The sequence below is a fragment of the Camelina sativa genome, chromosome 7 (genome assembly GCF_030686135.1).
Source record: "Camelina sativa cultivar CO46 ecotype springtype chromosome 7, ASM3068613v1".
Taxonomy (NCBI): domain Eukaryota; kingdom Viridiplantae; phylum Streptophyta; class Magnoliopsida; order Brassicales; family Brassicaceae; genus Camelina; species Camelina sativa.
Window position 1 is genome coordinate 28953659 of NC_141886.1, and position 12517 is coordinate 28966175.

General features: G+C 35.8%; 1 protein-coding gene and 1 pseudogene across 2 annotated transcripts; both read right to left on the bottom strand.

The window, feature by feature from the left end:
* Positions 1-677: 677 nt before the first annotated feature.
* Positions 678-4946, bottom strand: LOC147941822 (spermidine sinapoyl-CoA acyltransferase-like; annotated as a pseudogene). The gene is made up of 6 exons (XR_015562017.1): positions 4820-4946; positions 4503-4678; positions 2522-2845; positions 1834-1850; positions 1371-1620; positions 678-1291 (listed from the first exon to the last, which is right to left on the bottom strand). The product of XR_015562017.1 is annotated as a spermidine sinapoyl-CoA acyltransferase-like (transcript).
* A 606-nt stretch (positions 4947-5552) lies between these two features.
* On the bottom strand, positions 5553-9146 carry LOC104702877 (uncharacterized). Its single transcript, XM_010418797.3, has one exon. The coding sequence runs from the start codon at positions 8673-8675 to the stop codon at positions 5970-5972; it is 2706 nt and encodes a 901-aa protein (XP_010417099.2). The 5' UTR covers positions 8676-9146; the 3' UTR covers positions 5553-5969.
* Between the last annotated feature and the right edge of the window lie 3371 nt (positions 9147-12517).

The following is a 12517-nucleotide window of genomic DNA, read 5'->3' on the forward strand; positions in this document are numbered from 1 at the left end:
ATTGAATAACTCAAGTTTTTGTTTTGATTTGTATTTTTAGTGCTCTCTGTTCACATACGTTTGCTCTCTGCAAGATAACTAGTAAAATATATCTTCTTTAACAATTCACATTCACAATTCACAATCATAAGTACACGTTTGCTCTTTGTCTATCACAATTCATGTGCTGGCTGCGAATGTACTGACTCTATTGTCGGAGTAATCAACGAAGAAGAAGGAGGAGGAGGCTTGTAGGGTAACAACGACACGACAGGTTTGGGTCGGAGCAAAAGCCGGAACCTAGCTACTATTTTTTTCTGGGTATATGAGTTTGGTTTGCGACGTCTTCGGTTCTTCTTCTCTGCCTCCCAAAAAGTCATGGACTATGATTCACAAATCTCTCTATTTGATGAAAGAGTTTTCATGACTCTTTTTATAAAGAAAATGGTATAAAATCTTAAACCAATAACATAATATTTGAATTCATTAACAATCCAAGATTCTTTTGTTTTATTTGAATAACATAAAACTTTTAGTGACTTTGTAAAACTCTTAATCCAATAACAATAGATTTATCAAGATTTTAGATTACTTTTTATAAATCCACAACTAATAACACCAAATTTTAAAAGAGTTTTAGAAAGTCTTAATTGAATAACAACATATTTTACATAACTTTTAAAATCATTAAAATTCTCTTAAAATCTCAAACCAATACCTCCCCCTAAAGCTTTCATCTCCTCCTTGAACTTAACCATTGCAATTCTTGGCAATGTAACCACAATCTGAACCCCTCCAACCATATCCGGTTCCAATTCCAACCTAGATGGTCGCATGAACATATTAACCATCCTAGCTGTCTCCGATGGGACTACTGGGACCATATTCACCGTCAAATAAAACAACCCATCTTTTTTTCCTTTGATCGTTAAATTCATCTTAATGATTTTCTCAGTGTTTGCAAGCTCTTCTTGGAGATAATCTTTATCGTGAGCCTTTCTCTTGGCCTCTTTTATGAGATCGGAGATTCTTCCACTTCTCTTGCAGTTAATGGCACGTACATATCGATATATGCATTACCGTAGTATCCATCGGGCAAAGGTGGATCCACAACGTCGCGGATTCCTACTGATAAACCCAAAACAGTGACTCCATCTCGATCCAAATTGAGAGCTTTAACTCTTGACTTCCACAAATAAGCTCCTATAACTTCGAAAGTAGTGAGAACCTCATTAGAGAATCCGTACTCTTTCAGTGTAGCTTCTTTCAATCTTCTTATGCTATCAGCTCTAATATTTATTTTCTCAGTTACCTTAAAACATTTATAAACAAGGACATAATTAAAATATTACCTTAGATTCAAAAACATATAGTTTTGTGCACATGCATACCCAATCATCCGTTGGTAAGTAGGGTGAAGCTGCCGTGTCGCCACCGGGAAGAAACGGAAGTTGATCATCGTCTTCCGGCTTCCCCACAAGTCTTTCTCTTTCCCAAACCGGTGTCAACTCTGGTTTCTTCTTACCGCCGGCCAACTCCGTTAAGGTACACATGATATGACCTTCTCCATATCCATCGCACATTGCATGTGTCATGGCCATCCCTAACACGAATCCTCCACATCCAAATTTGGTTGTTCTTCTTCATTTCACTTTCACATATTTAACTATTTCATACCAAAAAGAAAGGTCATTGTTGTTTATTTCTGAGGGGATATATGAATATATTAATATACATCTAAAATTGATCTGATTAACATGCCTATTTTCAGTTATTTGATTTATAAATAAATATTAAGAATACAAATCCCTTATCACTTAGCAATATGACTATTAATAAAAAAAAAAAATTTACACTTGAAGTTCATATATCTTAAGAGGTTTATAAATTAAGTATTATATGATTCTTGCTTTTTTTTAATGCTGACCTGATTTAAAATACATAAATAAATATATTTCTATTTATTTATAATTTTTAATAGATGTAATGTTCGAAATAACTGAGAAAAAATAAATGATCCAAAAACCAAACCATATTTATTGAGAACTTGTTAGATATACATTTTTGGGATACCTTTTTCAAAAAAACCCCTTTTTGAACATTTTTAGTTTTACCCTCTTTTACACTATTACAATATGTTAAATTCATTTTTTTAAAAAAATTTAGGTTTGGGTTCTCTATTTTACATTTATGATATAGTTTTGAAGGGGTAAGATTTGGTATTTTGAGATAGGACTTAAAATTTATTCATTTTTACATAGAAAATGAGTATTTTTGAAAATGGACAAAATGAAAATAGATTTTTGAAAAATGACTTAGGAAAAATAGTATTTTTAAAAATTTCATTATTTTATTTACGGTTAAAATGGTTTTTAAATTAAAAAATCTGAAAAGCTGAGTCCGAAATTAAGCTAAACAATAAATAAGATAGAAAAATTAGTTTTCATTTAAAACCAAGGATAACCAAAACGAAAAAAAAAACCGAATAATTCGAACCAAAATCGGGAATTAACACCTCAAAAAATATAAATGATTTGTGTACCTGCAAAGCAAAAGGTCGATAACCATCGTTCTCCACATGAAGTTCAGGCAAGAACTTCAAGGCCGTATCTGAGTCAATGTTCTCCAGATTATTCAAAGAAGAGAGCTCCACATTTTCAGTAGTAGCCACCGTGAAAGGCACACCACCTTCGTCGCCACCACAGCTCAATTTAAGCTTCCTGTCAGTCTCCTGCCGCTTCAAACTCCCTGACAGTGGATAGTAATACACAAGAAGATCGGACAAAGCCTCCCTAAGCAGAGATTCGGCGCTTGCATCATCATCATCATCATCAACAACGTTCTTGGCATTGAAAACGTAACATACCTTGTAAATGACGTCATTGTAAGAATCATTGTCAAGTGTTAAATTATTACGTGTTCAAGGCGAGAGGCATGAATGCTATCAGTGGTGTGGATGAATTCCGACTTATCTAAGGATGAAAGTCAGCCAGTCAAGCATAGACACCAGACGTCTCATGAAGGTACATCCAGTGTAAAAGGAATAAACTAGATCACCAAGATAATTTGAATATCTGAAAATGGCACCAGATGAGACAATTGAAGTTATCGGAAAGACTTACAAATATTATAAACTAGTGAAGAAAATGTTGAAGTGTCTGCCTGCAAAGTTATCTGCTATGTTGGTATGAAAGTTGCTAGTAACACTGACTCAATGAACTTTGTGGATTTAGTTGGGATTCTGAAGTCTAGGCGAACTTTCTATCTAAAATATAATGGCACTCGTTAACTAAACTAAGACTTGATGTAAATAAGTTGTACCCCAATAGAGTACCGCAAGTCTCACACACACTTGGTAGTATTTAACGACCAAATCATATAGACCAATTAAATAAGCACATAATAAACAATATATATTTAAATAAAGCTAGAATGCCATAAATTGCCTCTCCCAATCTTTTGAAAATGTATTGGTCTGTCTGAAATAGTTTCTGTATGATACAAGAAGTGATACAGGATTGTTGTTAGTTTGTGTGCATATAAAGTTTTTATAAGGTTTGAGAATAAAATATTGAAAGACGGTATGAGGATGAATTAAAGGAAAATTATTATTTCATTGGTTGATTAAATTGGAGTTTTACAAGAAAAAACAATAGCAAAATGAAAAAATGTTATTTCTTATAGAATTTGGAAATCTTCTCTTATGGTGATTAGGAAGTCTTGTTGGATATATAAGTAGGTGTTGGGCACGTCCTAGAGAAGGAAGATAGTTAAGCAAAAAGATAAATCTTATAAAGTTTTATGTGTTTGTGTGCGGCTTAGTTTCACGATTTGGTGCTTGTGTGATTAAATTTCTTTCTTCGTCGATTTCAAGTGTGTGTGAAGGTTGTTCCAAAGAACTGAAGTCTAGATTCAGTGAGAGTTAAGCCTAAAATTAGGTTATCTTGGTTTAAATAAAAGTTCGGTGTGAGTTTAGTTAAGGGTTCACGAATGTTACACGTGGAACCATATAGTAGAATTTGAAGAAGCAAATTATTCTACAGAAGCATAAATGGATGACGTGGCTTCTTCTAAGATGTTTTATTTTGGGTGATGTAGATGGCTTTAGGAATTAGGAGTCTTAAGCTACTCCTTTTATTAGTAAATAATTCTAATTAAGTTATTCTAGTTGTCCGCGTGTGGTCAATAAGTTAGAAAACGGTTTAACATAGTAGTTTTATTAAGGCTTAGAGTGGTTGGTCCATATTGGTATGCTAAACTCCATACTGAACCTGAAGTATGCAGCAGTTTTAAAGCAGACCAAAAAATGCACACCGGTAGAAAGATTTTGGTATGCAGTTATTAATTTGTTGGTTGATATATTCAACACTCAATTATATGTTTATCATAAACCAGAATAACACAACATTTAACTTCAAGTGACATGATGAAAAACAAGATACCAGTAAAAAGAAGAACGTCACATATTTTTATATCTATTCGCGCCCAACACTTTCCTTATATCACGAATACAAGAGACTTACAAGAACAGAGGAGTCTCTCGCTGCTATGGTAAGAACATAAACGTAAGAAACATTTCCGAATCCACGAGTTGATCTGCTGTTAGAATTTTGAGTTCCCTTTTTTTTTAACTCACTATCCTCCCACTGCTGTCTAGAAGTAAAAGAGCCATCGCAATCTTGCATTTCATCATAGTTACCTTTTTCAACAAGTAAACTTACCAAACACAAGAATGTGAAACGTAGAAAAAAAAAACCAAAACCTTAACAAAACAGTCATGGAAATGAGATATCAACAAAGAAGCAGCGATACGTGTCTCTCTTGCAATAACTTTAGTTACAATCTGACCTTACGATCTCCTCGGCATGAAGGGGCATAAAAACTAGAGCAAAGTTTGCCTCCATGCTCATGTTGCAGAGATAGAGAAGGAGAAAAAGAAGAAGGAGAAGGCTAGCGAGTTTTGCCATTTCTTCAACAAATAAATGAGAAGAATTTGTTGCTATGAGTGATTTGAAGGAAGAAGCTGGAGTAGGATTTTGAAGTTTCTAAACAAGAGGCAGGAATTGGGTTATTTTCTTTTGAAGTTTGAAGCAGTCAGACTTTATTTGCATGGACATTACTTTAGAGAGTTTTTGAGTAGAAGTTTCTAGTGATGCAACAGTACCACTCTAGTTTTATTATTGTGATGCACTTTGACAAAAAACCAAAAAAGTCATCTCAAAAAAAGAATTGGTTCGAGGAAATAAAAAAGATTGGGAAACTTCTGAATGCTATATAATGATTTAGATATGACAAAGGAGAGACCAGAAAACAGAATACAAAGTCAAAGGTTTTTGCATATATGAAATGGAAACAAGAACATTGAGGTTGATCTAGAGGAGTATACCAAAATCTGGATAGGTTTGTCATTCAAGATTTTGGTCACTGGAGATTCTACTTTAAGCAAAGATGCTTTTGCAGGCTCCAGGAACTTCATTAGATAAAATGGCAAAGTAAGTCAGAAACAGGGAGAACAAAATCATCTTGTCAAGTTAGTAGTGATGTTACGAAGTAGGTTAGAGTGACCAAAAGAGTTTTAAATCCGGTTAGATTAATGTTTTTTACAAAACAGGTTCAATGTTTTAAACAAATTCAATTTACGAATATGTATGAGTACTTAACGAGATTTAGTGTGAGAGCAAACGCTTAACTGTGCTCCCTTCTCCAAAAGTGGAATCGTTGGCCAAACCATGTTCTGCTTTCCAGTTTACAAGGATTGTCCTCCTATCTCATATTCCTAAAAACTGAAACAGAGCAAAACGGAAAAACTATCTCATATTCCTAATTCACAGTTTTACTTTTTACCCTCCTTCCATTTCCAGAAGCGCGGCCGAGCTCTAGGATATGTTAATGGCTCAGGCGTTATATCAAAAACAAAAAAAGGCGAATTCTTTACGCTGCTGGTTCAAGCCCCTTTCGAGTCGTGTTCAAAAAGTTTTTCAAAGAACCAATCACGTCTCTGAATCTTCTGCTTCTTCTTCAATTACAGTTGGGAGCGATCCTTCTCTGCTGAAACCAGGGTTTAGGAACTTGGCAACAAAAGCCCATAGCTTATAAACATCCTCAAAGTTTGTCAAAAAGCTAAGAGAAGCTGTGACAACCTCAAATCGCACAAACCCATTTTTTCCACCGCGCTTACCAGCTTCTCTCTGAAGATGCAAAGAGCTATCTTCCTTGATCCTAGCGCCCCCACGGTGGTTTCTCGGAAGATCCATTATGCGTATGTGACTCAAGATACCAATACCAAGAGATACACCTTCTCTCTCAGCCAGTTTCAGAACAACTTCTGGACTTACAAACCCTTTGCTTTTATCTTTCACGTTGAAAGCAACCGCTGCTCCTCTTTCGTACTTTATCTTTGGGCCATAAATCTGCACAAGGTTCATGTATCTGCTGCTACCATCACTGCCTGATTCAGGCACTTTCAGCTGTAGCAAAGAGATCACAAGCCAGTTAATCAGAAATCTGAGCCTAGTTGTCGTTTTATTAAGACCTAACATATTCACATGATCAATATGGCTGCAAACAATCTCTGGCTCTCTTCTGTCCCAATCATCCTCATTTTGGTTTTCACCATCACTTTCGTCATATACACTGGCCAAAGAAGCTTCACCTTGGTCCAGACTATGACTGATACGGTCCATGTTAAATGAAACCCGTGTTCCTCTACTCGGTTGTTCATCTTCCACACCCAAAAGCCTCCCACCAGTACCCCTTCTCCCCAATAACCTAAACTCACCTTCTGTTTCTCGTCTTATTGCATTATCTTTCATCTCTGAAGAAATCTTGGAGCTTGAGCCATTTGATCCAAAACCAGATCCTGCGCGATAGACAATGTTACCGCAGTTTTCTTCCTGTATCTCTTGCATTTGGAGATTACTATTAGAGTTCCTCAGATTCCGTGATGGCGTTGAGTTTGTCTCCTGAGTAACTGACATAACTGCAGCATCAAACGAGAGGACATCTTTACCATCATACATAGGACTACTGTAACTCTTTGCTACCGGTTTTGGTGATTGACGTTTGCTGGTAAACCAAAACGGTGGCAATGGAGAGGCGATTTTATGGTGGTTCAAGTGACCTGCACGGTCAGACCCAAGCGGACTTTGACCCAAATCAATCCAAAACGAATTATCAGACGACTCATCTTCACTGAAAGCAGGGCTTTTCATCAACTCTCCAACCGAAACACTTTCATTTTCTTCAAATATGGTACTACTAGTCCCATCTCTATCAGAGGTATTATCTTCTAAAAGCTCTGTCTCAAACACATCCCTCACTTGAGCTGCAGTGTATGCACCAGAGAATACCGGCATCTGAGCACCTCTACGAGCAGCTACTGTGGTTGCCGCCGGTTTATCTCCGCCATATGTACCAAGCTCATGATCTTCAAGACCAACCAATCCGTCCAGACCATCTATCGAATCACTGAGATATAACGGATACTGAGGTGTGATCTTCACTATTCCTGATCCTGTTTTACCGGACTGACTCTGAAGATTACCCATCACCGACTTCTTAATCAACAGGCAACCAAAACCTGTAGGATCATGCCCAAATACCTTGTAGAAGGAGGTGATGATAAACTCTGGTCGAAACAATGATAAACCGAGCGAATCCATATCTTTGGGACCTAAAGAACCAGCGTCAAGCAACACATGCCAGTTGTTCTGCTGAGCAAGAGCCATCCACTGATAAGAGTACTTAGATCCAGTAACCCTAGACTGAGCAGGAAACACAAACAACCCAACCCCAGAATCCTTTTTCTTCCTCTTCTTATGAGACAAACGCTTCTTCAAATCCGTGGAACACAGCTTCAAAGTTGGCCATTTAAACCAAGCGTTATAAGCTTTTGCACCTTTCTCTCTTGCAGTCTGAGCCATCCAATTCACAGACTGACTCTCGTGATCAAACATGGTCAAAAGCCGCTTATTCGTATGGAAAGGATAAGATTCCGCAAGCAACCTAAACGCAGAGCCTCTACTTCCAGTGAAAACAAGACCATACTCACTCTCAGGGATATTCAGATAATCCATTATCCTAGTCTTGAGATCATGTTCCACAGTGCCACTCTCAGCTCCACCATAAAGCGCATGGTTAATCAAATTGGCAGTAATCTCAGATAAACTAAACGTACAAGAATCCCAATAATGCAAAGTCTGAAGATATGAAAAAAGCCCAAATCCACAGTAATCAAGACATACCTTGGAATCTAACAAGTGAGCATACTCATCAGATCTCAACTGATCAACTTTCTCAGAAGTCTCATACTTTGGATACATTGTAAGAAACTTGTTAAACGCTTCAAGAATCTCAGGTATATCATCTTCAGACTCAAAAGTGCGTTCAGCGGCTAAAGCAGTTGCCCGCAAGAACTCGCGTTGAGCGTGTAACCTAGCCAAGGATCTAGAACGACCCAAGCTCTCATCTTGATTATCATCTTTCTCAACTTCTTGAGATTTAAAGAGTGAACCATTCTCAGACGCTTCCTCAAGAGCATCTCTAAGCTTATCTTCATACAATTTCCGAAGCACTGAAGCTTTTCTTTTAACATCGATTGGCGAATCAGACCCATCTCCATCTCTTCTCCTGCTCTTACTCTTATCCAAGATCAGAGCAGCACAGTGATGAATTTGCTTCCACAGAGGAAAATGCATTAATCTCAATTTCAAAAAACCTTTCCTTTTTTTTTTAGCCCATAAGAACAAAAACCCCAACAAGTGAAGATCTTGAAAACAGATCAAAGAGAAGCCTCTAAAAACGGAAACTTTCACAAAACCCACAAAAATTAAACGAGTTTTACGGAAGAAATTTTCAAACAAACAATCCCAAGAGAGAGAACCCTCTAAGAAAAAACAGATCCCAGAACTCTTGTGAACCGAAGAAGAAGAAGAAGAAGAAGCTTAGCTTTTTTTCTGCTCTGTTTTTTTTTTTTTTCTGATTGTTTGGAAGATTAGAGAAGATGATAATAAATGCAAAGCTGACTCCTTTCACCACCAATCTCTCGTTTCATTTACTACACTCTCTCTCTCTCTACTCAGTGCGTTTCTCTCTCTCTTTCTCTTTACTTTTTCGGTCAAAAAAGGCATTGACTTTTTTTTTTTTTTCACAAAAGGAAAAGAGTAGTAGTGGTGGCGTTTTAGGGTTTTTGATAAGCTCTAATTATTTCAATTTTTTTCTGTAATCGTTTGATTTTTTTTTTCTTCCTATGAGTATGAAAGATACGTTAAGCTCATTTTATGCATTGTGAAATAGACAGTAAATAATTTTTATATAATTTTATATAAAAAAATTGTTTATTATTTAATTAGAGTAAAACAAAACAGAAATTATTTTTTATTAGATAAAACATTAACTTTTTTTGTCTTATTTTCTGCCCTGAAAAAATGTATGAATTAGTCAACTCTGCCAGTAATATGAAGTAATTTTTTTGGTGAAAAAAAATGAATCTCGAAAAAATATATATTTATAAGTTCTTTTTTGGTAACTTAGAATTATAATTAGATATACTGAATAATTGAAGATAAATTTTTGTAGTAAAATTTAAGAAGTAAAAGAGTGCATATTAAATATGTTGGGAGTGTTTGGGTAAGCAGACCAAAAATACATATGCGTATTAAATATATTAGGTTGAGAACAGTGGGAAGATTCTTGCTCTTTTTAGACTCCACATTTATGAAAAAAAAATTGCAGAATATTTATTCAAAAACAGCTTAAAGAATGTATACGTGTTATTATTAGCTTCTAATTCGGAACAAATTGACAATTACAAGTTATTTGAAATCACTTTATTAGTTTATTGGGTAAATTCTTTACGACATTTTTTCCAAGTATATTTGAAAGTACTTTTTGAATAGTAAAGTTTGGGAAAATTCGGTTCAGAGACAGTTCTTTATAATTTTGCTTTAATTTTAAAATTAAAACGAAAAATTAACAAATAATGAACTATATTATAAGTTTGAAAGTAACAAAATATTTATTGAGAGAAGAATCAAAACAAAAAGAAATCTAGAAACAAGTTAAAGAAGAATTAGAGAGAAACTTAAAGAGATAATTAGATTTCTCACAACTACATCTTTTTCTTCTACATGATTTTTATTTATAGAGGGAGAAGACAAAGAGAAGTTGAGGATAAGTGGTGGACAAATGTTCCAAGTGGTGTTTAATAAAAAAGGACACATGTTGTGATGGATACACACATATTTTACAACACTCCCCCTTGTATCCATCACTAGCGATGAATTACACACTGCCTCATTAAAAATATCATCATGGAAAAACTCAGTGGGATGAAAAACCATGACAAGGGAAAAAGAGTACATCAGTGTAAACTCCCCTTCGAAAAAAACTTCACAGATCTCGTAGATGCCGCATTCCAATATTATGAATATGTTTTCTGAATGTGGTAGTCGGAAGTGCATTTGTGAATAGATCTGCTGGATTGTCAAATGAGCGGATATGTTGGATATCAACTTCCTTCTTTTGCTCGAGTTCTTGAGTGTAGGAGAAAAATCTTGGAGGTATATGCTTTATTATGTCGCTCTTGATATAACCTTCTTTGATTTGGGCGACACAAGCAGCATTGTCTTCAAATAATGTTGTTGGCCCTTTACTGGTGACTATTCCACTCGATTCTTGTATGTGGTTAGTCATTGATCTGAGCCAAACGCATTCCCTCGATGCTTCATGAAGAGCAATTATTTCTGTATGATTTGAGGAAGTGGCGACCAAAGTCTGTTTCTATGAGCGCCATGAGATTGAGGTTCCTCCAATTGTGAAAACATATCCAGTTTGGGATCGGGATTTATGTGGATCTCATAAATATCCTGCATCTGCAAAACCAACTAGACCAACCAAAGAGATTCTAGGATAGAATAATCTCAAGTCAATCGTACCTTGAAGATAACGGAGAAGTTTTATCCCATTCCAATGCCTGCGAGTAGGAGATGAGTTGTATCTTGCAAGTAGATTCGTAGCAAATGCAATGTCCGGTATAGTGCAATTTCAAGATACATAAGTCCAACGATAGCACTCATATAAGGTATTTCGGGACCAAGTATTTCCTCTTTGTTTTCACAAGGTCTGAATGGATCACTATCGACATTCAGAGATCTATTTACCATTGGAGTACTCAAAGGAGTCGCTTTGTCCATATTAAAGCGCTTTAAAATCTTTTTTGTATAATTTGATTGATGCACAAATATTTCATCTTGGAAATGCTCTATTTGAAGCCCGAGACAGAATTTTGTCTTTCCAGGATCTTTCATTTCAAACTCTTCTTTCATATGAATTCTTGTATCATCAATCTCCTTTTGAGTTCCAATTATATTTAGATCATCAACATATACAACAATGATCACAAATCCCGATGGAGATTTTTTTATAAAGACGCATGGGCATATTTCATTATTAACATACCTTTTCTTCAATAGGTATTCGCTTAAGCGATTATACCACATGCGCCCAGATTGTTTTAATCCGTAAAGTGATCGTTGTTATTTGATCGCACAAATTTCATTAGACTTAGATTCTAATGCCTCAGGAATCTTAAACCCTTCTGGGATTTTCATGTATATATCATTATCCAATGATCCATATAAATATGTTGTCACTACATCCATAAGGTACATTTCTAAATTCTTAGAAGCCGTTAGACTCATTAAGTACCTGAATGTAATTGCATCCATGACCGGAGAATATGTTTCTTCATAATCAACTCCAGGCCTTTTGCAACAAGTCGGGCTTTATATCGTGTGATTTCATCTTTTTAATTTCTTTTTCGCACAAATACCCACTTGCAACCAACAGGTTTACATCTTTAGATGCAGTGACAAGAGGTCCAAAGACATTTCTTTTATTGAGGGAGAGCAACTCAAGTTGCATAGCCTTTTTCCATTTCTCCCAATCAGGCCTATGTTGGCACTCTGATACGGACCTTGGCTCTGGATCATCTTTTTCATGATCGAGCTCTTTAGATACAGTAAAAGATAATATACCGTTATCATCATCGATTTCATCTCTAGCCCATAACATTCCATCTTGAGCATAGTTAATAGAAATCTCATATTTTTCTGTATCATCCTGAGGACTTTTTTCTTTATTTGGTCCTTCTTGAACCTTTTCATCTCCCATTTTCTTTTTCTTTCGGGGATTTTTATCTTTAGAGCCCATTGGCCTCTCCCATTTCAATTGAACCTTAGGTTCATTAGCTTTGCTTCCATCGAGTTCCTCTCTAGGAATTTCAACTCTTGATGGTGCATTTGCAGCGGGGATATATGACTTTGTCACCCTTTTTGTATCTATGAACGCATTTGGTAATTGATTTGCCAATTTTTGTAAATGTACAATTTTCTGAACTTCCAGTTCACATTAATTTGTAGGGGGATCAAGATATATCAGAGATGGTGTATACCATGTAATATCTTTTGGTACTTGTTTACTTCCTCCCCCTAACGCTGGAAATTCATCTTCATTAAAATGGCAATCGGCAAAACGTGCC

Excerpts from the sequence above, each read along its gene's own strand:
- LOC104702877 (XM_010418797.3), bottom strand. The coding sequence starts at position 8,675 with ATGCATTTTCCTCTGTGGAAGCAAATTCATCACTGTGCTGCTCTGATC.